This window comes from Bos mutus, chromosome 11 (genome assembly GCF_027580195.1).
Source record: "Bos mutus isolate GX-2022 chromosome 11, NWIPB_WYAK_1.1, whole genome shotgun sequence".
Lineage (NCBI taxonomy): Eukaryota > Metazoa > Chordata > Mammalia > Artiodactyla > Bovidae > Bos > Bos mutus.
Genome location: NC_091627.1, coordinates 1,555,334 through 1,582,351, shown reverse-complemented (window position 1 = coordinate 1,582,351; position 27,018 = coordinate 1,555,334). Strand labels below are relative to the sequence as shown.

Below are 27,018 nucleotides of genomic sequence, written 5' to 3'. Positions count from 1 at the left end.
TCCTTGGAGTCCAAGAGACTCTCAAGAGTCCTCTCCAGCACCACGATTTGAAAGCATCAATGAAAGAATAAATAATTAAAAAACCCACCCCCAGACTGGGTGCCCCAAGCTGGCAGTCATAACTTCCTGTGTTTTTGCGTAAAAACGAACGGCCCTCTTCTTTCAGCTTTTCAGTGAGGGACTCGGGAGAGATAAGTTCTCCAGCCCTTTGCGTGACCACATACAGCAAAGTAAACTTGAAGAGTAATCAAAGAGTGAAAAGGTCACACACGCACATGTATGTATGCAGGCATACATGATGGAGTACATACATATGTGCTTGTGCATACGTGTGTGTGTATAACGTAGAGACAGCCATTTAGCCATAAAGAGAGCTGGCTGAGTTTGGAAAGGACGCCCCTACCCTCCCATGTGGGACCCCAGGGAAAGTCCTAGAAGACGTCACAGCCTTAGTGAATTTCAAGGAAGGTACATGGTCAGACAGAGAATCCTTTCAGAAAATGTGGTTCAGGCTCAAGACGAATATCTTGAGCAGCGAGTCCATTTCAGGCAAAGCTTCCAATGCTTTGGCCACGGAGTTCTTCACCTGAGCCAGTTTTACGAGGATCCCCGGGTTCACGGGAAGGACAGGCCCTCAGCCCCCGCTCGGGCCACTGTGGCCCTGAAGGATGTGACGGGGAGCAGGACTCCACAGATCATGATTAGAGTCCCAGACAGAGTCAGTTCCCACGCCACACGCAGGGCCAGCTGGCCACACAGGCTCCCAGGTGTGAGCCTGGGCCGTGCTCCGGCGCCCGGATCCATCAACCAGTGAAGCAAGTCAAGACCCAGAGGTTCCTTTTAAAGCTGTGAGCCCCGGGAAGCCCCCCTCCAGCCCAGCTCCCGAGTGGATCTAAAGACCGGCCCCACCCACTCCCCATCCACCTGGGCTGTGGGCATCGCCCGAAACTGACCTGTGGCCCTGATTCCAGGGTGACCCAGGCCCCGCCGGCCTTCCTGGGAAAGACGGTCCCCCCGGGCTGCGAGGCTTCCCTGGAGACCGAGGACTTCCTGGTCCAGTGGTGAGTGAGGGGTCCGCCGGGGGACGGGTTGGATGTCCCTCCCGGGGAGGCTTCTCCCTGCGGCCCCCTCTCACACCTCGTTGCTTTGCAGGGGGCGCTTGGACTGAAAGGCAGTGAAGGCCCCCCCGGCCCACCAGGCCCCGCGGTGAGTGTACTGGCCCAGCACAAAGCCTCTCCCACCCTCTCCCTCCAAGCCTGCTCTGCAGGAGAGCAGGTGTCCTGAGGGCTGGGGAGCACGCACCCTGGCTCTGATGGTCCCCCGGGGGTCCTGGGAAGGCTGTGGTGGAGGAGGTGGAGTCGGGATGGATGTGGCCAGCGTGCCTGAGCTGCCAGCCAGTGAGGAAGGCCCGGGGAGGGGCCGTGCTGTGTGAGGGAACTTGGAGGGCTGGGAGTGTGGACGAGGCCTGAGTGGGCCCCCGAGCTCGTGGAGGTGCTCAGCGCGGGTCCAGGCCTGGCACAGCCCACACGGGCACACGCAGCTCCAGGGCCTCGAGCCGGGCCATCCACACACCCAAGGCCGCTCAGGGCAAAGGTGACTCAGCACAGGCAGGAGGCCTGGCCCCCAGAGCTGTGCTGTTTCCTTAAGTGGGTCCCTCCCCACCGTGAGATTCAGCTACACGAGGCCTGAAGATTCAGACCTTTGAGACCCCAGGCTATGGTCTGGGGGACTCAGTGGCCACATGAGGCTGTGCCCACAGACCCCCGCTCTTGTCTGACTCTTTATGGGGAAGTGACATCTGCCTCACTTCCCCCTTAAAACGGGGCCCATCCGACAGCCCCCACTCATCTGCTCAGGTGGGGGCTTCAGGAGCGGCCCCGGCCCCTGGCTGGGTTGAGGGTGGACCATGAAACAACATCCCCTTCCGCCTGAGTTAGGGGCCGTTTGAGAGCGATGATGATGGGGAAGTCAGGGGGAAGTGAGGTGAAAAGTCATCTTCCTTCTGATAAAGGTTGGGAACAGGATGCCTCCCGGGGAACCAGGGTCCTCAGTGCTGACCCCCAGAATTAGTCCACGTGCCCACCTGTCAGTCCTGTCCCGGGGCCAGAGCCTCCCCCATAGAGCGGACAGCGTGGAGGAGCCGGGCAGCCAGTGAGCACCCCGGGGGCAGGCGGAGCCCACAGGGCCAAGTAGATGCCAGGGTCCCAGACGAGGTCCCTCCAGGGCAGGACTTAAAGAAGAGGTGTCTTCAGACGCTCTGCGGGGACTTGGAGTTATGGGAGGGGCTCAGAAACAGCCTCAGCACAGACCGGATAGTCTGTGCTCACTCGGGGCCCTGGGGAGCTATGGCGGGCTCTAAAGTGAGGAGATGGTGGAATGGTATGGTGTGGTGGGGTGGGGCTTCAGGAAGTCATACCCACGCAGTTGGAGAGCCTTTGAAATAAACCACTTTCTTGCATTGCCCAGGGATCTCCAGGCGAGAGAGGTCCAGCCGGTGCTGCTGGGCCCATTGGAATTCCAGGGAGACCCGGGCCCCAGGGGCCCCCTGGGCCAGCTGGAGAGAAAGGCGCTCCTGTAAGTACTGCCCCAGAGGAGCTCGGTCCCTGCTGTGTGCTGTGCTCCCTGGGCGTCTCCCTGGGGTCTGTGGGAGGGGGTGGGTGGTGAAGTTTGCAATGTGTGCCTGGCTGTCACGGTTGACATCCAAAGGCGGCCAGATGCTTCCCCAGAGTGGTCTGAGCTGGAGGGGTGCTCACAGGCCTGTGCGTCTGTGCCCTGGGACATGCAGGCCAGGGCCGGGCGTGGGGGCGTGTGGAGACTCTGTCCAAACGTGGCCTTGGGCCCAGTCCAGGCTCTGGGGACCCCGACAGGATGGGGCCCCCACCCCGGCCTGGGCCCACGGCTGGTCAGTATAGGGGAAAGGTGGATATTTGGGATGGCGCTTGCTGTGTTGGTCTGGGGGCAGGTGTGGAAAAGAAAAGGGATAGGCGACCTGATGGGAAGATAAGCAACCTCTTCCCAGACCCCTGACAGCCGACACTTCACACCTGACGAACCCAGGTGTGCCTGCCCCCGCCTGGAGGCTTTGTGAGAGCTCAGGTGGGGGCTGGTCTGGAGTCTCAGCTTCCATGAAGGGAGTTAGAGACCCTTCGTATCTAGTCAGACATGCCCTGGGAAGCTGACCGCCAGCCTCTCTCCCCTAGTGTCTCCCTAAATGCCCCTTCCTGCCCAGATGAACCCTCACCCCAGCCACATTTGACATGTGCCTCATGATTGTGCAAACACCCACCTGGCCTCACATTCACTCAGCCATGGAGACAGATTCCAGCTCAGAGCTCCTCTCCAAATTGCAAATGTCACAGAAGTCTGAGTTCCAGGGGGATGGGCTACCTGGATGATGTCCCATTGAGTCAAGACACCTATGAGGATTGATTTCTGTTAGAGAGGCTGGTTTGCCTCATGGGTTTCCCATGCCTCAGGGTTAGAAAGAGGGCCTTGGTTGCCTTCCTGGCGAGAAGTCCACATGGGAACCACGCTGGACACATGGGCGCCTGGCCGATCTGTCTGGCGTGCCATCGGCAGTTCTGAGGCCTCTGGCCTGTCCCCTGAGGCCCGCAGGACGCAGATCCCCCTGGGCTCTGCCCGCGCCCCCCTCCTCCTGGCGCTCGGTGCGGGTAGAGAAAACACAGCACACGGAGCCAGGTGGACATGGCTCGGGCTCGCAGTTTCAAGAGAGTCGGGGCTTGAGCAGAAACCTCCCAGGGTGGCACCGTCCGCGAAACTCTCGTCACGGTCCCAGCACAGCCGCCTGAGAAAAGGCCGAGCAAAGGTCAGGTGTTGTGTCAGCAGGAAGATTCCACCCGAGCCATGGGATGCCTGGGCATGTTCTGGCTTAACTGTGGAAGAGCCTTTCCGGGGAATCTCAGGCGAGGAGCAGGGCGTGAATGTGCGGCAGGACAGGGAAGGGGGTGCAGGAAGGGGACGGGCACGGCGAGGCCTGCCAGCGACCGTGAGGCTGCTCGCTTTCCCGTCCGCGTCCCCTCCTGTTTCCATTCCTGGTTCTGTCGGGAGATGGGGATCCCGGTTTGGGTGAGAAGGTGCCGGCCTCCCACAGGGTAGCCCATGGCTGGCAAAATAGAGCAGGAACTCAGTGAGGATCATTTGGGATAATCAAGGGGGCGATGAGGAAAGTGAAGCAAAGCTGTGAGGAAAGGAAGATGGGTGTGTGTGTGCGCACGTGTGTGTGTACACATGCGCGTGTGTGCATGTGTGTGCGCACATATGTGTGCATGTGTGTGTGCCTATGTACATGTGTGTGCGTATGTGTGCCTGTGCATGTGTGTGTGCATGTGTGTGTGTGTGCATGTGTGTGTGCTTATGTACGTGTGTGTACGCATGTGTGTGTATGTGTGCCTGTGTGTGCGTGTGCATGTGTGTGCGTGTGCATGTGTGTATGTGTGTGTGCATCTGTGTGTGCGTGTGCATGCCTATGTACATGTGTGTGCGTGTGTGTGTATGTGTGCCTGTGCATGTGTGCCTGTGCATGTGTGTGTGCGTGCGTGTGCACGTGTATGTGTGTGCGTGCATGCGTGTGTGCCTATGTACGTGTGTGTGCATATGTGTGCCTGTGTATGTGTGTGTGTACATGTATGTGCGCACATGCCTGTGTGTGCATGTGTGTGCACCTATGTACGTGTGTGTGCGTGTATGCGTATGTGTGCCTGTGTGTGTGCGTGTGTGCACGCACATGCCTGTGTGTGTGCATGTGTGTGTGCGTGTGTGTGCGTGTGTGTGCAGGTGCTTGTGCTCCTGCTCAGGGGGCATGCGGCGTGGTATTAGTAGAAAATCGGGAGAGTGAGCAAGTTGGCCAGAGCTGGAGTTCAGACGCCCTGGCCACTGACTTGGGTGATCGCACACATAGACCTGGGAATCGGGTTGCCCTGGTTTGGATCCTGGCTCCACTGTACGAACGAGCCTCCGTTGCCCATCTGGGAGAGAGTAGCCCTTCCCAGGATGGGTGAGGGTTGACCACAGAGGTGCGTGGGGAACAGTGATACAGGACTGGACTCAGAGCCGCCCCGGCGCACCTGGCAGATCCATGAGGACCTGGGGGACGGTCCCTCCCCAGGAACCGCCCGCTTCCCGCCTGTGGGCTCTGGCCGGGAGACAAGCTGCTGGCAGGATGCTCCCGCGATGGAGCTGCCTTTGAACAGTCATCCCCTCTCCTCTCTAGGGCGAGAAGGGTCCACAAGGCCCAGCTGGCCGAGACGGTCTCCAGGGCCCCGTGGGGCTCCCCGGTCCCGCTGGCCCTGTGGGCCCCCCTGGAGAAGATGGAGACAAGGTAAGAGGGATTTGGAGAAGCCCCCGCCCCGTCGTGGACCCCGCATGGCCCAGCTTGGCCCACATCTGCAGGTCGGAGCTGGGCGGGGGTCCTTTCAAACCAAGGGACGCAGGCACTGTGGGGGCTCTGGTGACAGGGACCCCGTGCTGTGCATCCGGCATTCCTTGCGTTACCGGATGGTTTTGGAATAGCTCCCAAATAGCGGTAACAAACGAGACCTCTGACACGCTCGAGGGGACTCACACAGTGCTCTCTTCTGTGGTTTTGATGTCATCAAAGACATCTGCTGTAGCAGCCAGAGCAAGGAGAAGCACTCTAGATCATCTCAGATTCCAGATCTGTGGAGCCGAGTTTAACGAGGTTTTACTCAGTATCTATTTTTAAATGTCTCCGCTTGAATCATCAAGGCCCCCTTTCGTTAGGAATATGCTTTATAATCTGATGTTGTTACCGTAGCATTGTGTTCTCCGTTTAATGAAATCAGAGGAATTCAGCTCTCCGGTTTAGCTTCCCATTTGTGAGAACTCTCTGGTGACATTTCTGACTTTATCACCTCTGCAGTGTTGATGCCTGGCCTCTCGGGGTGGGAGACAGCCCGGCATAGCAGAAGCATGAGGGGTTTTAATAGTTCTGGAGGCATAGTAATTGAGTTGTCTTTATTACACTGTCCTGTCATCCGATTTGACGAAGTAAATATTTCCATTATGATTTTTTGCCACACTTTCAAATCTACTACAATCCTGCAAAGCGTAAAATCAAGGTCGTATCTCTTCCAGCTCTCTTATTAAAGAGGAAATCAAATTAATATATGGAAATGTTTCATTTTAGGAAAGTTAGAGGTCCCCCTGGAGAGGAGATGGTTCTTACTCTCTGAGAAAAATTAATTACGGGGAGCAGAGAACGTGCAAGCGGCCACTGGACCGTCTGACGGGTCTTTCCCATTTTCCCACAGGGAGAGATTGGGGAGCCAGGACAGAAGGGGAGCAAGGGAGACAAAGGCGAGCAGGTAAGGGCCCCCGGCGCAGCCACGGCTCAGGGCCACGTGCTCGGCTCGGTGCACTGTCCCCACTGACATTAACCACCCTTACAAGGTAACCGGGCTTCCCTGGTGGCTCAGTGGTAAAGAGTCCGCCTGCGATGCAGGACTTGCAGCAGGAGCCACAGGTTCAATCCATGGGTCAGGAAGACCCCCTGGAGGAGAGCACAGGTACCCACTCCAGTCGTCTTGCCTGGAGAATCCCATGGACGGAGGAGCCTGGTGGGCTACAGTCCATGCAGTTGCCAAGAGGCATGACTGAGCGACTCATCACCAACAACGAGATACCAGCACTCACACCCGTAACCGATGGGAACCGGGTGATGGGCTTTCCCCCCCGTTGAAATCTTGTGTGTGTGCGTGCACAGGTGTGTGTTAGGCGTGTATGTATGTAAGTGACACACGCCTGCAAGTGAATCCCTTATTACCAGATGAACAGGAAGCCCTCGCAGGTTTAAGGAAATAAGCAAACGGAGCATGTTTGTCCTCAAGGATCTTGGTCCCACGGACGTAGTCACCGCCTCTCAGCGCTGAGGGCTGCGGGCCATTCCAGCAGCTGCAGCATCCTGACCAAACGCCTCTTAATTTTCCCTAAAAAATATTCTGCTGAGAAGTGCTAGTGCGTTCTTGCACAAGCGCTGTCACGAGGCTGCAGCTCCTCCCGGGGGCCGCGGAAGGAGGCCTGCACCGCGGGCTTCTTCGCCGGCGTGTGTGTCCCGGGCGGGCAGGGACCTGTGTGCTCCCAGTGCCGGCCCGGGCGGGTCAGGCTCCCTGCACAGTGCGGCCTCTCCCCCACGCTCCCTGGGCCGACAGTGGAACGTGCTTGGGGGCGCCCTGGGGGCGGCATCGAGCTCCAGGCGTGACCTTCTGAGTCAGGCCCTTGCTCAGCCCTGCGGGAGTCCCCTGACCTCAGGTCTCGTTTCTGAACGGGGTCTCCGCGGCCCGTGTCTCGAGTGTGCGATGGGGCTGAGGTGGTGCACAGGGCCCTCTGGCCACCCCCGACCGCACACACTCAGGGCTGGACCCCGGGCCTCTTGCCTTCTGGAGCCGCAGCCTGGCCGGGGTGGGCCCCGCGTGGGCAGGGCCCGGGTGAGCTGGGCCGCCAGCCCCCACACCAGTGGCCTCAGCGGCGACTCAGGAGCCACCACCTCTGTCTCTTCCCCACAGGGTCCACCAGGGCCTACAGGCCCTCAAGGCCCCATCGGACAGCCCGGCCCCTCCGTGAGTATCCGCGGCTAACAGCCCTCGGAGTCGCCGACCCCGCGAGCTGCTGTGGTCCACTTCCGGTCCTCAGCACACTCCTCCGTCTCCCCGCAGGGAGCCGACGGCGAGCCGGGACCTCGGGGCCAGCAGGGCCTCTTTGGGCAGAAAGGCGACGAGGGTCCGAGAGGCTTCCCCGGGCCCCCGGGCCCCGTGGGGCTGCAGGTAACAGCAGAGCTGGCACAGAGCTGGGTCGATTCCCCACGTCTGTGCTGTGCCTCCCCGGCCCTCACACCTCTGCCCTCCCCTCCTGCTCCCTCCCTCCTTGACGTATATACCCCATCCACGCCATGTAAGACAGGTAACTAACGAGAGCCTAGTGCATAGCTCAGGGAACCCTGCTTGAAGCTCTGTATGACCTAAAGGGGCAGTAAGTCAAAACAAGAGGGGGTGTGTATGCACAGAGCTGACTCGCTTTGTGTACAGTTGACTCTAACATGACGTTGCGAAGCAACTATAGTCCAATAAAAAGTTTAAAATGGGGCTGCTAAGGAGCCACAGGGCCTCCTCCACACGCCCGAAGAGCCATGAACTCACAGACGTCTAGACACTCCTAGCTTCGCTTCTCTTACCCCGTGACGTTTGTTTTCCTGCTCATTGTAGAATGTTGGAAACTACTGTAGCTTATTAGAAAAGGAAACCAGACTGGCTTCTGAGTACATGCGCATGCACACCTTCTAAACGCCCGTGCGCAACACACACACACATGCACACACACACACACGCACACACACACACACGCACACACACGCACATGCACACACACACGCACACACACACACACACACACATGCACAAGCGTGTGCACTCTTCTGTTTGGTTTTCACAAAACCTGAGTCATGCTGCACGTATAGAACATTCGGACCAGGCTTTCCCGCTTCCTGTTATGTTACGAGTCACGTCAAATGCCATTAAATATTCTTTGAACATGTCACCTTCTATTTATTTTCAAAAACATGACTCTTAGTCACTGCCTTGTGTCCCAGCATATGGTGGTGACATAATTGATTCCGGCAGCTCCCTGCTGGTGGCTCATTAGGCTTTATTGTTTTATGGGACACTTGCAATAAGCACCTTGTCCATAAATCCTTGCCCACTTCTCCGATTCTCTCCTCGGGCTAATTCTGAGATGGGATCTCGGAGCCGTCCTCATGCGTAGCTGAGATGCGCATCCCTGAGGCTTTTGGGGCGCTCAGCTGGGAGGCAGCAGAGGTTGGGGGGGGCGCTGGAGCCATGCCCACCGGCTGAGTGTCTGACGACCTCCTGTTCTCAGGGTCTGCCGGGACCTCCCGGAGAGAAGGGCGAGACAGGCGACGTGGGTCAGATGGTGAGTGGGGCCGCTCCTGGGGCACGGGCCGTGGCGGAGCTGGCATTCTGGGGGAGGCCTGCCTTTGCTCTGGGCTCAACGGCTCCCCTTCTCCAGGGCCCGCCAGGTCCCCCCGGACCCCGAGGACCCTCCGGAGCTCCAGGTGCAGACGGGCCACAAGGACCCCCCGGTGGAATAGGCAACCCTGGAGCCGTGGGAGAGAAGGTGACGCACGCCCTGTGACTGTCCTGGTGTGTGTGCGTGTGTGTGTGGAGACACGCAGGTGCACTGCTAGGCTGTTCGGCCACAAGCATCTCGAAACCTGGAAGACCGTGCAGTGGCCCTGGGAGCCCCACCCCCACCCAGGCAGCCTGTGCGGGATTTCACACAATGCGACCCCCGGCAAAGGCCGCCGCGCCCGCTCCCAGATCGGCTCCGACAGCCGTGGTTGTCTGTCCTTGACGTGTGTAGTTGCTCCCGTCTCAGCTCCCGTTTCCCTCAACTCCTGTCATCTCACAGCTTCGGGTCCTCGTCATCTGACCTGGTTCATGCCAGGGTCTGGGCCCTGGAGATATCTGAGCACGTTGGTTGTATGTGCATGCACACACATGTACATACCTTACATGCGTGCATGTGGCAGGCCCTGGAGATGATGCCTGAGCCCATTGGGTGTATGTGCGTGCACACACGTGTGTACATGCGTTACACGCGGGGGTGTGGCGGGCGAGACGGTGCCAGAGTCTGACTCCACCTGGGCCCAGGAGTTTGCACTATTTCAGAGCACCGATCCCAGCTTCTTGGGATAAAAGAAAGGAGGTGGACATGTGCCCTTCCATTTGCATTCCTTGCACACCTTCCAGAACTTTCTGCTGAAGTCTGGTCATTCAGTTGAAACCAGTGTCCCATCACTGCTCCCTTTTTATGATAGAGTCGCAGGGGAGCACGCCTGCAGAGCCCACCCGTTATGGCGGGCAGCCTCTGCTGGGGGCCGCGTCCTCCCCCCCACCTGCCACGGGGCGCATCCCCCCCAGCCCGCGACACCCCCCACCAGCTCTGCCCCTCCAGCCGGCAGACCCAGGGCACCATGCTGTTCTCCATCTGCCTTCACCCGCTGTCCCTCCTCCCGCACCTGGCCTCTCCCGGTCGTCCTCCAGGGCTGCTGGGAGCACCCCTTCCTGGGGAGGGCCATCCCTGACACCCCACGTTCCCTCCACGTGTGTCGCACGCTCGTGCGTGTCACTGTCACCCCTGTGTCCCTGGACTCCTCACCTGTGTCTCCTCCAGTCCTGGGCGCTCCCAAGAGGACAGTGACCGCTGTCTCGCCCCGTCCCCGCAGCCCACCCCAGCCCAGTGTCAGGGACGATTTGATGGACACCTGGGCTGGACCTCTGCTCTCCTCACTGCTGGAATCACTTTGCGTTTCCTCCTTAGGGTGAACCCGGCGAAGCAGGAGAGCCTGGCCTTCCCGGCGAAGGGGGCCCCCCGGTGAGTGAGCGGGCTCTGGGGAGGGGTGGGGCGTGGCGTGGACGGCTGCCGGGGGGCAGGGTCCCACTCTACCTCAGCTTTCCCATCCGTGAAATGGGAGTCGGGCCTCCTCTTGTGCCTCCATCACGAGACTGCTGGAAAAAAGAGGGAGTGTGGTGGGGAGTGAGTGTGTGTGTGACAGAGAGTGCCTGTGTGTGTGTGTGTGTGCGCGCGTGTGTGTGAGTGTGCATGTGTGTGTGATCACGCATGTGTGTGTGTGAGTGCCTGCGTGTGAGTGTGTGTGTGTGCGTGTGTGTGTGTGAGTGTGCGCGTGTGTGAGTGCATGTGTGTGTGTGAGTGTGCATGTGTACGTGTGTGTGAGCATGTGTGAGTGTGCATGTGTGTGAGTGTGCACACACATTGATGTTAGTGATGAACGCCCAGGACAGTTGTGCGTGAGCTGCCCCTCCGTCCGTGGTGTTCTGGGCTCCCTCACGGGCTTCCACAAGCATGGGGCTCATTCTTGTCACCTGTGAGCCCAGACCTGGGACATTCCTTCGCAGGTCAGATGCGTGGTCTCTCGAGGCCCGCTGGGGGCTGCTCCCTGGCCCAGGGAGTGGCTGGTGGCCGGAGGTGTGCTGGGCTCCCTCCACCTGAGGGTCCCAGTGCAGGGGGCAGCCTGGGTCCCTGTAGCCCCTGGGGTCCATGCCGCCTGCTGTCTCGTCAGGACGCAGCCTTGCCCTTCTCACCTAGAAGCCGAGCCTCAGCCTCAGAGGCCCCAGGACACCAGTGGGGTCCCGAGACCCCTCGCGGTGCCCGTGGGGCTGGACTCTTGGGGACTTGCTGGGGGCGGAGGCTCTCGAGGCAGCTGACCCTCCAGGGGCCTGTGGCCTGGCCTCGGTCAGGGTACTTCTGCTCCTCGTGGTGCCAGCGCAGGGCGGGCTGCAGGCTGGCTCTGGGAACACGCTCCCCGCCTCTCCCCACAGGGACCCAAAGGCGAAAGGGGGGAGAAAGGCGAGTCGGGCCCCTCCGGTGCCGCCGGACCCCCGGGGCCCAAGGGCCCTCCCGGAGACGACGGTCCCAAAGGCAGCCCCGTGAGTACCGGGGGACGCTGGGCTCTCAGCAGTGTCCTCTCACTCCCGGGCCTGGGGGACACAGAAGCTGCCTGACCCCGCGGGTGTGGGGTGACCCCTGGGTCCTGAACTGGAACAGTGGGGGAGGGAGGAGGAGAGAGGGGCCGGGAAGGGGCACAGCTCGGAGGCCACGTGCATGGACCCAGCAGCCTTCCGGACTGAATGGGCTCTATGCGTCCCCGGCCCCGCCCCGCCCCCCGCCCCGCCCCACCCCTCCGCGGTCTGCCTCGCTTTGCCTCAGGAGGGTCTGCAGAGCATCGAGTCCTACAGTTCAGGGTTCAGGATCAGGGTCAGCCACGGCCCCAGGAGCAGACACCTGGGCAGGAGGCTGCCCTCTGAGGCCTCTGGAAGGCGAGCGGCGGCCCCGCCTGGCCCACCGCACAGGGAATCATGCTCTGGGGGGAGCCCCCTGCTCTGGGGAGCCCTGAGGTGCCAGGCTGGCGGGAGGCATGGGCCGGCTGTGTGGACGCAGCCCTGTGAGTCCAGCGCGCTCTGGGAGGGTGGCTGACGCTTCTCTCGCTCCATTTCAGGGCCCCGTCGGTTTTCCCGGAGATCCCGGTCCCCCCGGAGAACCCGGCCCCGCGGTAGGTGCCCGAGAGTGCCGAGCCAGGGGTCCCCACAGCCCGTGACCTGCCTCCAGGCCTGTCTTTTCCCTTCCGTCTGCTGCTGTTCTGCCTCTGCTCGGAGCATGGTGCTCAACCCCCTTCTGACAAGCACGCGGGGAAAGGCGTCTCCCCTCCGAGCACCCTGGGTGGGCACCCCGGGTGGGTTTTGGGGTCGGGACCGGGGACCAGTGGGTCCTGGTGCCTGAACTCGGGTGTGCCCAGGGCACAGAAGAAACCTGCTTTTGGTCCCACAGGGTCAAGACGGTCCCCCTGGCGACAAAGGAGACGATGGTGAACCCGGGCAAACGGTGAGTCCACCTGGGACCTCTGGGGCCCTGACGCGGCCGCTCAGGGAGGCGTCAGGCGACGCGGCCGCGCAGGGAGGCGTCAGGCCTTGCAACCTGCTCTGTTCATTTCACCCAGTTGCCTTAGAGTAGTGACCCAGCCAAGGGTCCTCGGAGGACCCTTGCGAGCTGGGGACCCTCCTCCCAGAAGGGGAAATGCACCCCCAGGCCTGACGGCGGCTCTGCACACGAAGCCCGGTGTCCGCGACACCCCCTCAGAAGCCCACCCAGCATCCTCAGGATCCCTGTTTCTGCCGGGTAGGGTTGGATGTGCTCCTCAAAAGGCTCTTCCCACGTGAGCCTTGAGCTGAGCTCACACTGGACGTGCCTCTCATCGGGTTTCCGAAACGTTGTTTCGAGCTCGGGACACCGGCTTAGGGCCCCGAAGAGATGTCTGCCCTCCTACCCCGTCCTGGCCTGTGACCCAGGGTCCACCTCTGCAGAAGGGGTGCCAGCCGGCTTGCTGGGAACCCTCCCCAGATGCAGCAGAGCCGCAGGTGGGATGGGCCCCCACACTGGTGCAGCCTGAGGGCAGGGCAGGGCAATCCGGGACCACCCCCACTCAGGGCCGATTCTGCAGAAGACGAGAGGGGCAGCTTTGGGGCTGGCTGAGGTCGGAGTGAAAGCTCTGTGTGTTCTTAGCCTCAGACCCACCCAGCCCCGCTGGGTCTCAGCTAACATCCTTGACTTAAATGCTCTGCTTTCTCCCACCCCAGGGATCACCAGGCCCTACGGGTGAGCCAGGCCCATCTGGGCCTCCAGGAAAAAGGGTACGTGAAGCTGCCGGGCGTCCTTGCACGAAACCTGCCCCTCCCCCGCCCTGCACAGACCCTGGGAACCTGGGTAGCCCCTGGGAGGAGGAAGCGGCTTCTCTTTGAAGCTCACAGCCCGCTCGGCGTGCTGCCACGGTATCCAATCTCAGAGCCGCCAGGTCGATGCGCCCCTCCTTTCAGGATGAGCTGACTGAGCAGACCTTCTCTTATGGCTGTCGTGGGAGAAAAAACACACCCACGAAGCTGAAAAAGCCCCTTTCCGCCGGGTCAGACCTTTGGAAAAGTCAGAGCAAGCAAACTGAGTCATCCCGCAAACGGAACCATCTGTTGCTGGGGCTGCGACGACCGCGGCCGCTCTGAGTGTGCGGGACGGGAGGCCACCGGAGTGCCCGACCCCCAGCCCAGCCCGCTGGCCTTTTCTGGGACCGGAGGCCTCGGGCCTCGTTCTGGAGGCCTGGGAGCAGCCCCACGCCCCTGCCAGGCCTGTGCCCCACCGCGCTCAGCTGCCTTCTCGGCTTCTGGGAGCCCATTCCTCACGAGTTGCCCTCTTGCTCCCTCCAGGGTCCGCCCGGCCCCGCAGGTCCCGAAGGCAGGCAGGGGGAGAAAGGAGCCAAGGTGGGTGCTTTCTAGCCCGGCTGTGGCCGTTACTGTGCATAGGCCTTCCAGGGCGTGCCGAGGGCACGGTGGCCACTTGGGGTCAGGGGGTGGAGAGGGATTGGATGCTGAACACACAGAGAGGGGCTGTGGGGTTCAGAGGGGCCGGCTCCATGCAGACCTGGGTGGAAGAGCCCATCCTCTGCAGGGGGAGACAGGCTGTGCCTCCGGCTGGGGGTCCCTGGCTGGGCACTGCAGTTCATGTGCCCCACCAGCCTGGGGGAGGGGAGGCCCGTGCCGGGTACCTCAGGGCCTGGCGTTGACCTGGCCGCGCCTGGCTGCCTCTCCTGCAAAGCAGAGACGGTGACAGCACCCACTGCAGGGCAGAGCAGAGGGTGGGGTGCCCTGCGGTGAGGTTAGGGTGCAGCCTGGCACCCAGAGCCCTCATGGCCGCTCTCCCCAGGAGCTCTGGGTGGGGCCTGGGTGCCTCCTCCTGGAGTGGAGGGGCCCCAGTGTCGACTGAGACTGTGGAGCTCGTCCAGCCCAGGTCTGCTCAGGACGCTGTGGCCGTGTCCACCGTGAGCTCCAAGCTGGCCATAACCGCCATGGTGGCCGTGGTGGCTGGGCGGCTAGAGCCCAGTTGACTGAGGTCTTCAGTGGGTGGAGGATGGGGGCTGAGTGGCCTCTATATAGAGGCAGGAAAGTTGGGGGCACCCCTGGGTGTTGGGGCATGCGGGGTTCTCACCAAGGCTCCTCGGGGTTTCTGGGCAGTGGTTCCGGGCTGGGGTGACCACAGCCTCAAGCATCGGGGCCCCACTCTGTCCTCCTTGCAGGGAGAAGCCGGCTTGGAAGGCCCTCCTGGGAAGACTGGCCCCATTGGCCCCCAGGGGGCCCCCGGGAAGCCGGGGCCCGACGGCCTTCGAGGGATCCCGGGCCCAGTGGTGAGTGGCCCCAGGGTGGGGGGCCTGAGGGTGGGGCGGCAGCTGCTGAGGGCGGGGCTCACGTGCAGGTTCGACTGTGTTTCAGGGTGAACAAGGTCTCCCCGGAGCCCCGGGCCCTGATGGCCCCCCAGGACCCATGGTGAGTCAGGACGTGCCCCAGGGGCCCCCGGCGGAGGTGGCGGAGGGCGGGCTTTGGGATGAGAACTCTGAGCCCCTCGCCTCCCCCGCAGGGCCCCCCAGGACTCCCCGGCCTCAAAGGAGACTCTGGACCCAAAGGAGAGAAGGTGAGTGGCCTGCAGGCGCCCGTGCGGCTGAAGCGTGGGCCCCTTGAGAGCCTGTGCCTCGGGCCTGACAAGGTCTGGCTCGTCCCTGCTGGCGTCACCTGCTCGGGGTGGCGACTCGAAGGGAACAGATCCGTGTGGCTTGGAGACCCGGCCGCTGCCTGCTGTCGGGGCCGGCCGGGGCACATTTCCACTGCAGGAGCTTCGAGCAGGGCGGAAGGCAGTGCTGCCGCTTCTGGCTGGGCCACGCGGCCGGACGTGAGGCGTTGCCACCACAAATGCCCCTTTCATTCCCACAGGGTCACCCAGGCTTGATCGGCCTCATCGGACCTCCGGGCGAACAGGGAGAAAAGGGTGACCGCGGAGTCCCCGGCCCCCAGGGCTCCTCGGGCCCTAAGGGAGAACAGGTGCGTGGAACAGGCTGTATCCAAAGATTCGAGGCTAGTTCAAGCTGGAAGGACGTTCCCGGCCACGGGGTCAGGGCAGGAGCAGCCGCGGCGCCGGGCTCGCCCTGGCGCACAGGGCCCAGGAGCGGAACTGGAGCCCAGCCCAGGCCCTGAGCAGCCCTCACGGTCCTGCTGGCCTCCGCAGTGAAGGCCATCACCCCCACCACACTCAGAAAGGCGTCTGTCCCAGCTGAGCGTCCAGGGTCATTGGCGACGCTCAGCTGCATCCTGGCTCCCCCTTGACCCCATATATGTGCAGCTGACCCCAGACTTCCCTGGGAACCAGCCCCCGGGAAACCACAGCCAGGAAAACAGCCTGCGAGGCTGGCCTGCCCTGCACCTGGGGGGTTCTGGCAGTGGGTTCTTTGGCCGGGGAATGGGAGGGTGTGCGTGGGGGTGTTGAGGCCTGGCAGGCCCGCCTTTCCTGTCCCCACAGCAAGGCCACGGGGCCTCACTGCAGCCTGTGAACCCCCGCTGCCCAAGCCAGGTGTGATGGCTCACACGTGCCCCTGAGCCGTGCCCACCTTGGCTGGCACCCGACCTGGGAGAGGGCAGGGTGCCTGAGGCAGAGCTGGAGGGAGGAGCCCAGGCGGGAGGCGACATCCCCTGCCTCACCCCGCCGTGTCTCCCCGTGGCACCTAGACCAGGAGAGGGGGTCAGTCAGGATGCAAGCTCCACTGTGGGGAAGCCCTTGGGAGGCTGGATGGACAGGCGGAAGAGACAGGGCCCCAGGACGCTCGCCGCCCCCGAGCGGGGCTCGTGTTCAGGGTGGACCCCCAGCTAGAGCAGAAAGCAGCCGGGGGGACCGGGCGGGGCTGGCGCACACAGGACGTTAGAGGGGTCACGCTCAGGCTCCCTGGGGGTCCTTCCAGGCCGGCCGGGCAGGGGCCCCTGGGTGCCAGGCTTCCCGGCAGGCGTTCAGGCCCCACCAGGCCCCGCAAGGAGTGAGGGCTCCGCTCACACGTGTCTGAGTCAGGGGAGGAGGCCAGTGAGAGCCGGGGGCCGAGGCTGCAGGTCAGGCTCCCCCCGATCTGAGCGATGACGACTGTGTTTCTGCTCCTTTCAGGGTATCACCGGTCCTTCCGGCCCGATTGGCCCCCCGGGTCCCCCCGGCCTGCCGGTGTGTATCTGGAGGGGCACGTGGGAGCGGGGTGGGAGTGGCCACAGGGAAGCTGTGGGGCCCCAGGGCGGGGTCTGGGGGCCCCCTGGGTTTCTCTGCTCATTATCTCTGATGCGAGCTCTGAGCGATGGAAACAAGGAAGTAGGTCACTGGGCCCTGATTCAGGTGCGGGGAACCGGGGCAAGCCTCTTTCTCCAGGCTTTTTAGGATATGTGGACAGTCCTCTGTGGGCGTTTTGGGGACAGTGAGGACAGCGGCCGGTCCCTCCTGGGCCTCGCCGTCTGCACAAGCAGGGCCAGCCTGGCCCGGACACGAGGACCTGGGGTCCTGGCTTCCAGGCACCAGCCTGGGGCCTCGCCCTGCAGCTGGAAGACCCAGGACACGTCCCCGGGCCTTGAATTGCTTCTCGCCCAAACCAGTCGGCCTCTGAGCGCCACCTGGGCCTGGGTCCACGTGGCCCAAGGTGGACCCAGCTTCTCTGCCACTGGCTCCGTGGCAAGCTGTCAGGAGGGGCTGGGGGCCCCACGTCAGGGCCTCCGGGGCCTCCACGCCCCTGTTGCTTCTCACTCCGGCTGCCTGAGCTGCGATTTCCCTGTGGGGGAGGGGGAGGGGCTGGGCTGGGGCCCACAGGACCCCCAGCCTCCGTGTGAGTGAGCACCCCCCCACCTGCCTCCCCGTGAAGCAGGTGCAAACTCAGACTCCTGGGAGGGGCCGCGGGCAGAGAAGGAGGGCCTAAGGGGGCCGGGGCTGTGGGGGTGTGGGTCACAGCCGGGGCCTGGGGGGAAGGGGCCGCCCCCCGCTGACGCCCTGCCTCTCTCCACAGGGGCCCCCTGGTCCAAAAGGTGCTAAGGGCTCCTCGGTAAGTGGCATCGCCCTGACCAGCCCCTGGGCCCGGAGTTGGAGGGGGTACAGGCTGTGGGCTGAGAACCTCCCGGGGTCCCCATCCCCCTTGCCTCTCCGGGCTGGTGGTTGACGCCCCTCCTCTGGGGCCGGCCTGGCCTGCGCCCGCCTCCAGCCTGAGTCACCGCAGACCATGGCTCCCTGAGCCCAAGGAAGGGCCCTGCCCCCCAGGCTCCCCCTCGGGTGTCTGGTTCTCACACCTGCGGCTGGGGGGCGCCCAGCACGTTCGATCAGCCTCTCTGCCCTCCCCACGTGCTCCCGGGGATCGTTCTCGACCTCCAGGTGGACAGGTCCCATCAGGCCTCAGTGACCATGGCTGATTCTCTTTTCTTTCTCCCCAGGGTCCCACTGGCCCGAAGGGTGAGGCAGGCCAGCCAGGACCCCCTGGCCCACCAGTGAGTAGCCCTTGAGGACTCGGGAGTTGGGGGGTCCCCTGATGCCGAGGGAATTGTGTGGTTTGATCCCAAAACATTCTTAACAATGTGTGACGTGTGGTGGGGTGGGGCCTGGCCCTGGACACAGGTCAGCCCATGGCGCCTCGCCCTCGGAAGTATGGCTGGGGAGAGATGAAGGGTGAGCACACACACACGTGTGTGTGTGTGTGCACCCACATACCTCTGTGTGAACAGGTGTGTATGCACGCATATGCGGTGTGTGTGCACACATGCGTGTGTTGGGCAGGGGTCAGGCAGCACCGGGCAAGGCCTTGCGGGATCATGTGGAATGTTCCAGAGACATAGAAAAGGGAAGAAGACTGTGCTGAGATGGACAGGTGCCTGCAGCTGCGGCCCTGGCTGTGGGCCCTGCCCTGCCCCACCCACCACTGCCCTCTTCCGCACCCAGGGCCCCCCAGGCGAGGTCATCCAGCCCCTGCCGATCCAGGCATCCAGGACCCGGCGGAATATCGATGCCAGCCAGCTGATGGACGACGCAGAGGGCGAGCAGTACATGGACTATGCGGATGGCATGGAGGAGATCTTCGGCTCGCTCAACTCCCTGAAGCTGGAGATCGAGCAGATGAAGCGGCCGCTGGGCACACCGCAGAACCCCGCACGCACCTGCAAAGACCTCCAGCTCTGCCACCCCGACTTCCCTGACGGTAGGGCGGCTGCAGGCCTGGGGACACACAGAGCGGGCAGTGGCAGGGACCCATGCCTGGGTGGGCATGCACCCGGCTCAGGTCCCCTCCCTGGGGGGATGGGGTGCAGGGGCCTCTGCCCCGTCACCTGGCGAGGCATCGCAGGAGAACGGGAAGCCGTCCTGGGAGCCAGGAAAGAGGTCGAGGCCTGGGGTCGCACGGAACAGAGTGTAGTCTAAGCTCAGTTGTTGTCAGGCAGGCCATCTGCTCTGCCCGGAGCCGGGGCTCCACATCTGTAAATGGGGGTAAAGCACGTCCCCGTCAGGCGTGCGCTCCAGCTGCAGCCGCACCCGTGTTAGGGAGCCCTCGTGCTGGTGTTTGCTGTGGCACCTGGGGAAGCACCGCTTAGACTCCAGAATTCCATACAAACGCAAACCAGTCCCGTGCTGTTGACTGTGACCCCACGTGCGTGAACTTCCGGACCATTCCCGGAGCACCGCTGGGCTCCCAGCCACCCACCCGCCCAGCGGGGAGAGCCACCCTCCTGGGCCCCCAGAGCCGGGCCCTGTGGGCCTCACACTCCAGCTGTGCTCCTGGGGACAAGCCTGTCCCTGTGGCTCCATGGGCCCAGCAGGGACAGTGGGAGGCCCTTAGGGTCACCCAGAGGGGGCCATGCTGTGGCGTGAGGCCGAGCCGTGCCCGTGACTGCTGGGCCACCCAGTGGCAGCTGCTTCTGTACCATCCAGGGGGCAGCTTTCACAGTCTGCCTCCCTGACCCCGACCCCGACACTGACCCTGTCCCCTACCCCAACCATAATCCCAACCCTGACCCTGACCCCAACCCCGAAACAGACCCTGACCCCAACCTGACCCCAGCCCTGACCCTAACCCTGACCCCGACCCTAACCCTGACCCTGACCCTGATCCCGACCCTAACCCTGACCCTGACCCCAACCCTAACCCTGACCCCGACCCTAACCCCGACCCTGACCCTGACCCCAACCCCGACCCGACCCTGACCCCAACCCTGACCTAGACCCTGACACTGGCCCCGACCCTAACCCTGACCCTGACCCTGACCCCGACCCTGACTCTAACCCCGACCCTGACCCCAACCCCGACCCGGACCTTGACCTCAGCCTGGCCCCAACCCTGACCTAGACCCTGACCCTGCCCCTGCCCCTGTGATCCAGGCGAATACTGGGTGGATCCGAACCAAGGCTGCTCCCGGGACTCCTTCAAGGTCTACTGCAACTTCACGGCCGGGGGGTCAACGTGCGTCTTCCCCGACAAGAAGTCCGAGGGGGTGAGTGCCCGCCCCCACCACCTCCTCTCCCGGTGGGGCTGGCCCCAGGCCCCCGCTGTGTAATGTGTGCAGTTTCAGGAATGAAATCCAGAAGCTGAAACCAGGAAATGAAAACCAGTTCCAAAATTAAGGTTTCTCCTCCAGATCAGATCAGATCAGTCGCTCAGTCGTGTCTGACTCTGCAACCCCATGAATCGCAGCACGCCAGGCCTCCCTGTCCATCACCAACTCCCGGAGTTCACTCAGACTCACGTCCATCGACTCAGTGATGCCATCCAGCCGTCTCATCCTCTGTCGTCCCCTTCTCCTCCTGCCCCCAATCCTTCCCAGCATCAGAGTCTTTTCCAATGAGTCAACTCTTCGCATGAGGTGGCCAAAGTACTGGAGATTCAGCTTTAGCATCATTCCTTCCAAAGAAATCCCAGGGCTGATCTCCTTTAGGGTGGACTGGTTGGATCTCCTTGCAGTCCAAGGGACTCTCACCAGTCTTCTTCAACACCACAGTTCAAAAGCATCAATTCTTCGGTGCTTAGCCTTCTTCACAGTCCAACCCTCACATCCATATATGACCACAGGAAAAACCATAGCCTTGACTAGACGAACCTTTGTTGGCAAAGTAATATCTCTGCTTTTGAATATGCTATCTAGGTTGGTCATAACTTTCCTTCCAAGGAGTAAGCATCTTTTCATTTCATGGCTGCAGTCACCATCTGCAGTGATTTTGGAGCCCAGAAAAATAAAGTCTGACACTGTTTCCCCATCTATTTCCCATGAAGTGATGGGACCGGATGCCATGATCTTCATTTTCTCAATGTTGAGCTTTAAGCCAACTTTTTCACTCTCCATTTTCACCTTCATCAAGAGGCTTTTGAGTTCCTCTTCACTTTCTGCCATAAGGGTGGTATCATCTGCATATCTGAGGTTATTGATATTTCTCCTGGCAATCTTGATTCCAGCTTGTGTTTCTTCCAGTCCAGCATTTCTTATGATGTACTCTGCATATAAGTTAAATAAACAGGGTGACAATATACAGCCTTGACATACTCCTTTTCCTATTTGGAACCAGTCTGTCGTTCCATGTCCAGTTCTAACTGTTGCTTCCTGACCTGCATACAGATTTCTCAAGAGGCAGGTCAGGTGGTCTGGTATTCCCATCTCTTTCAGAATTTTCCACAGTTTATTGTGATCCACACAGTCAAAGGCTTTGGCATAGTCAATAAAGCAGAAATAGATGTTTTTCTGGAACTTTCTTGCTTTTTCCATGATCCGGCAGATGTTGGCAATTTGATCTCTGGTTCCTCTGCCTTTTCTAAAACCAGCTTGAACATCTGGAAGTTCACGGTTCACATATTGCTGAAGCCTGGCTTGGAGAATTTTAAGCATTACTTTACTAGCGTGTGAGATGAGTGCAATTGTGTGGTAGTTTGAGCATTCTTTGGCATTGCCTTTCTTTGGGATTGGAATGAAAACTGACCTTTTCCAGTCCTGTGGCCACTGCTGAGTTTTCCAAATGTGCTGGCATATTGAGTGCAGCACTTTCACAGCATCATCTTTCAGGATTTGAAGTAGCTCCACTGGAATTCCATCACCTCCACTAGCTTTGTTCGTAGTGATGCTTTCTAAGGCCCACTTGACTTCACATTCCAGGATGTCTGGCTCTAGGTCAGTGATCACACCATCGTGATTATCTGGGTCATGAAGATCTTTTTTGTACAGTTCTTCTGTGTATTCTTGCCATCTCTTCTTAACATCTTCTGCTTCTGTTAGGTCCATACCATTTCTGTCCTTTATCGAGCCCATCTTGGCATGAAATGTTCCTTTGGTATCTCTGATTTTCTTGAAGAGATCTCTAGTCTTTCCCATTCTGTTGTTTTCCTCTATTTCTTTGCATTGATCGCGGAGGAAGGCTTTCTTATCTCTTCTTGCTGTTCTTCGGAACTCTGCATTCAGATGTTTATATCTTTCCTTTTCTCCTTTGCTTTTCGCTTCTCTTCTTTTCACAGCTATTTGTAAGGCCTCCTCAGACAGCCATTTTGCTTTTTTGCATTTCTTTTCCATGGGGATGGTCTTGATCCCTGTCTCCTGTACAATGTCACGAACCTCATTCCATAGCTCGTCAGGCACTCTATCTATCAGATCTAGGCCCTTAAATCTATTTCTCACTTCCACTGTATAATCATAAGGGATATGATTTAGGTCATACCTGAATTGTCTAGTGGTTTTCCCCACTTTCTTCAATTTACGTCTGAATTTGGCAATAAGGAGTTCATGGTCTGAGCCACAGTCAGCTCCTGGTCTTGTTTTTGTTGACTGTATAGAGCTTCTCCATCTTTGGCTGCGAAGAATATAATCAAATCTGATTTTGGTGTTGACCATCTGGTGATGTCCGTGTATAGAGTCTTCTCTTGTGTTGTTGGAAGAGGGTGTTTGTTATGACCAGTGCATTTTCTTGGCAAAACTCTATTAGTCTTTGCCCTACTTCATTCCGTATTCCAAGGCCAAATTTGCCTGTTACTCCAGGTGTTTCTTGACTTCCTACTTTTGCATTCCAGTCCCCTATAATGAGAAGGACATCTTTTTTGGGTGTTAGTTCTAAAAGGTCTTGTAGGTCTTCATAGAACCATTCAACTTCAGCTTCTTCAGCATAACTGGTTGGGGCATAGACATGGATTACTGTGATATTGAATGGTTTGCCTTGGAAACGAACAGAGATCATTCTGTCGTTTTTGAGATTGCATCCAAGTACTGCATTTCAGACTCTTTTGTTGACCATGATGGCTACTCCATTCCTTCTGAGGGATTCCTGCCCACAGTAGTAGATATAATGGTCATCTGAGTTAAATTCACCCATTCCAGTCCGTTTCAGTTCACTGATTCCTAGAATGTCGACATTCACTCTTGCCATCTCTTGTTTGACCACTTCCAATTTGCCTTGATTCATGGACCTGACATTCCAGGTTCCTGCGCAGTATTGCTCTTTACAGCATCGGACCTTGCTTCCATCACCAGTCACATCCACAGCTGGGTATTGTTTTTGCTTTGCCTGCATCCCTTCACTCTTTTTTGAGTTATTTCTCCACTGATCTCCTCCAGAATAGACTTGAGTTTCCTTTGAGGAGAAACTGCTAGGGATGGGACGGGCTTGGCTCAGTCTCGTGTGTGGAGGTTTGAGGAGTGCCTGGCTCATGGGTATCTTCCCCTGACTACCCCCTAGCTGGGATTTCCACCACTGGTTGGTCAGATGCTTCCCAAAATGACCCTGTAGTCCTGACCTCAGACCAGCCTGAAGCCCATGAAAGGACTTTAAGGGCCAAGTAACCCAAATACATCTTGTAGAAGGTGGCATTTGCTGAAGTTCTTAGTGGCAGCTTCTAGGGTATTTGCTCCTGAGTGTGATGCATTCCTTTATAGTCTGTTTAGTGAGGTTCTGATCCATGGAGATTTTGTAAGGTGTCAACCTGAATCACCAGTGGTCTTTTAGAGACCTCGGGTCTGTGGTGGCGTCTGTGTGTGTGGACAGGTGTAAACCAGTGTGTGTGGATGGTGTGTGGGTGACGTGTGGGTGGCATGTGGGTGATGTGTAGGTGACAGGTGGATGGCAGTGGATGGTGTGTGGGTGATGTGGGTGAAGTGTGGGTGGCATGTGGATGGCGTGAGTGGCACATGGATGGTGTGTGGGTGGCAGGTGGATGGTGTGTGGGTGGCATGTGGATGGCACATGGGTGGCATGTGGATGGCACGTGGGTGGCGTGTGGATGGCGTGTGGGTGGCATGTGGATGGTGTGTGGGTGGCATGTGGATGGTGTGTGGGTGGCTTGTGGATAGCATATGAGTGGCGTGTGGGTGGCACGAGGGTGGCATGTGGGTGGCATGTAGGTGGTGTGTTGATAGTGTGTGAGTGGCACGTGGGTGGCATGTGGATGGCATGTGGGTGGTGTGTGGGTGGCGTGTGGGTGATGGGTGGATGGTGTGTGGGTGGCGTGTGGGTGGCATGTGCATGATGTACGGGTGACAGATGGATGGCAGTGGATGGTGTGTGGGTGGCATGTGGGTGGCGTGTGGATGGCACATGGGTGGCGTGTGGATGGCACATGGGTGGCGTGTGGATGGCATGTGGGTGGCGTGTGGGTGGCATGTGCGTGATGTACGGGTGACAGATGGATGGCAGTGGATGGCGTGTGGGTGATGTGGGTGGCATGTGGATGTGGGTGAAGTGTGGGTGGCATGTAGGTGGCACGTGGGTGGTGTGTGGATGGCACGTGTATGGCGTGAGTGACGTGTGGATGGCGTGTGAGTGGCGTGTGGATGACATGTAGGTGGCATGTGGATGGCGTGTGGGTGGCATGTGGATGACGTGTGGGTGGCATGTGGATGGCATGTGGATGGCGTGTGGGTGGCATGTGGATGGCATGTGGGTGGCGTGTGGGTGGCGTGTGGATGTCATGCAGGGACAGGCGTGTGTCTCTGGCATATGTCGCCTTCTCTCAAGCATGCATTGGAAGCCGGGCTCTCTTTGGCCCAGGGCAGCTGAGGAAGGAGGGCGAGGGCTCTAGCTGGGAAGATGGTGCAGTCTTGGGCCACGGTGCCCTCTGCACCTCCTGGACACTCTCCTCCATGATGTTACACCCCTACGGCTCCCCGTCCCTGCCACAAACTGAAGGCGGCCAGTTCCTGGAGCTGCGCAGGTCCAGGGTCACCCCCGGCAGGAGTCGGGCACCCATGTCCTCGACTTTCCAGCGGCCTCAACGCCCAGAGCCGCTTCCCTCGAGGGGAGCAGCCGCGGCGCCCGTCCCTGAGGTTCACGATCCCCACGGGGAGCGCCGGTGCCCCCGGGGGCCACAGGAGCAGGCCCTGCGCTGACAGGCACAGCAGGGACCCTGGCTCATGCTCGCTCTCCCCCGACCTGGGATTTTAAATCCTGGGGAAACGCACTCCTGACAGCAAGATCCCTGTGGGTCACGAGGAAACCCAGCCCCCGGCCCTGCCTCTGACGGAGGCCCCGGGGAAAATTCAGGTGGAAAAAAGCTGTTCCACTTCCCTGTGTTGCTGTCTGTCCTCTGCAGACGGCCTCACTCCCGGGGAGCCAGGGGAACCCCCGGGAGCCTTCCCGGTGGTGGAGCCGGCGGACGCTGGGCTTGGGGCACTGAGTGAGCCCCGCGGCTCCTTGCTGTTCCTCTGCTCGTGTGCTGACCTCCACGGGCCCACAGGCTGGGAGCCTCGGGCGGGTGGAAACGTTGTGCCCAGTCGCCCGGGCTGCAGGGCCCCCTTGGCAGCGGGAGAGGTCTGGGTGAGGCCTGCCCCTGCCTGCAGCCCCGCTCCTGCTCTGGGAGGACGCGGCCCTCATGCTAGCCAAGCGCAGCACCGAGAGCAGAGACTCAGAACTGGGGGCAGAGCCTGCAGGACGGGAGGCGGGCTGGACACGCTGGCCCACCCCTGGGGCGACTGCTCGGGCTCCCCTGCGCGAGCCCAGTGCAGGAGAAGAGCCGGGGATGGGGCCCAGGACCCGCGGCACAGGCAGGGGACCAGAGGGACAGCTGGGAACAGGCTGGACTCACAGGCAATCTCCCCGGAGAGGATGACCACCGCCCGCTCGGCACACACACCACATGTGCCACCAAAGCGCACGTCACAGGCGGGAAACGCATGTGTACCTCACCCCTGGCTGGACCCTGGGAGGGTCTCCTGCCCGCTCTGTTCCCAGGGAGAGGCCTTGGAGATGAAGCTGCGCTCCTAGATCACCCCTAGGTGGGGGGGTCAGATGAGAGGATGCCCTTGGGGTGCCCTCAGCGCGTCAGCAGTAACTGGCCCTATTGTCTTTCCTGTCCTCCCCCGGATGAGATGCAGGAGCAGCCGTGCGCCCACCCCTTCGTTCATTCATCCGCTCCAGGGGCGTGTCTCTGCAGTCGCCAAGCACAAGGCTCTGTACTCGGTGCTGGACACATGGAAGCGATCAGATGCAAACTCTGATCCTGCCCGTGGAGCCGGTGCTGACCCTGGAAAAGCGCCAGGGCCAGTCCCCACAGTGGTCACAGGCCTGTCCTGGGGGGCGCCGGAAGGGCCGGCCGGCCGTCGCAGCTGCTCCGCTCGGCGGGGAGACGGCGCACCTGTGTCTCTCGAGGAGGCAGAAGTAACGCTCTCGTTCTCTCTGTTTCTCTCCCTCCCCTGCCTCCCCCCTCGATGTTTAGGCCAGAATCACTTCTTGGCCCAAAGAAAACCCGGGTTCCTGGTTCAGTGAATTCAAGCGTGGCAAACTGGTAAGACGGCCTCTGCCGAGCGTGCGGTGTGGTTTAAACCCGCCCGTTTCGTATCTTGCAGAGTAAAATGGCCCGCTGGCCCAAAGAGCAGCCCTCCACCTGGTACAGTCAGTACAAGCGAGGGTCGCTGGTAAGTGGCCCCGGGGCTGCCTGCTTGCGGCTCGGCCGGGCGCGGCTGTGCATGGGACGGACCCCCAGCGCCTCACCTGCTCTCGCCCTTTGGCCAAACTGCTCCGCCACCATGACCGCCAGGCTCAGGCTGGCCCCTCCTGCCGCGCCGACGGGGGTCCACTCTAGCCGAGGGCAGCTGGACAGCTGTCTGATCAGGTGGAGGGCGTGAGGCTGGCTTTCAGAGCCCCCGGCTGGGTCTGCCAGGAACCGAGACCACAGACCCCAGGAGTGGAGGGTGTATTTAGCTCAGTCCTAGCGGGCAGCTCAGATGGAGTGAGCCCCGGCCTGTTAGGCCGTCCAGCCCCTCCGGGGCTCATGTCCCGGGCCCACCCTTGCTGCGGCCGGGGCCGAGGGGCCGCGGGCTCCTCCGCTGTGTCCCACACAGTCGTGCTGGTCCCCGTGCTGACTTCTGGGGACCCAGTCTTAAGCGGTCTATCTGGAGGTGCAGGCAGCTGGCGTCCCTCCAAAGGACTGGACCTCGTGGGTCTCCAGGGGTCGAGAGACTGGGGCCCGTTGCGCCCGATCCCCTGGGGCTGTGGTTGCTTCCGCCCGGGAGGGCGTTTTCCCCTCCAGAATGTTCTGGGCCTTTGACTCGGGCCCATTTCTGGAGCCCAGCACAGAGTTCTGTGCCCCTTCCCGATGAGCTCAAGGCCCAGGTTCCAGACGCG

General features: G+C 60.7%; 1 protein-coding gene across 1 annotated transcript in view; it reads left to right on the top strand.

Annotated features, from left to right (window-relative positions):
• The window catches only part of COL5A1 (collagen type V alpha 1 chain), a 148,248-nt gene that overhangs the window by 110,196 nt on the left and 11,034 nt on the right, over positions 1 to 27,018 (top strand). The window contains 25 exon segments of the mRNA XM_070378676.1: positions 972 to 1,061; positions 1,153 to 1,206; positions 2,467 to 2,574; positions 5,231 to 5,338; positions 6,291 to 6,344; positions 7,542 to 7,595; positions 7,692 to 7,799; positions 8,908 to 8,961; positions 9,058 to 9,165; positions 10,372 to 10,425; positions 11,391 to 11,498; positions 12,068 to 12,121; positions 12,397 to 12,450; positions 13,203 to 13,256; positions 13,821 to 13,874; positions 14,687 to 14,794; positions 14,880 to 14,933; positions 15,025 to 15,078; positions 15,375 to 15,482; positions 16,588 to 16,641; positions 17,465 to 17,500; positions 17,883 to 17,936; positions 18,385 to 18,640; positions 19,813 to 19,925; positions 26,241 to 26,309. Of these exon segments, the coding sequence (XP_070234777.1) occupies positions 972 to 1,061; positions 1,153 to 1,206; positions 2,467 to 2,574; positions 5,231 to 5,338; positions 6,291 to 6,344; positions 7,542 to 7,595; positions 7,692 to 7,799; positions 8,908 to 8,961; positions 9,058 to 9,165; positions 10,372 to 10,425; positions 11,391 to 11,498; positions 12,068 to 12,121; positions 12,397 to 12,450; positions 13,203 to 13,256; positions 13,821 to 13,874; positions 14,687 to 14,794; positions 14,880 to 14,933; positions 15,025 to 15,078; positions 15,375 to 15,482; positions 16,588 to 16,641; positions 17,465 to 17,500; positions 17,883 to 17,936; positions 18,385 to 18,640; positions 19,813 to 19,925; positions 26,241 to 26,309 (2,022 nt within the window).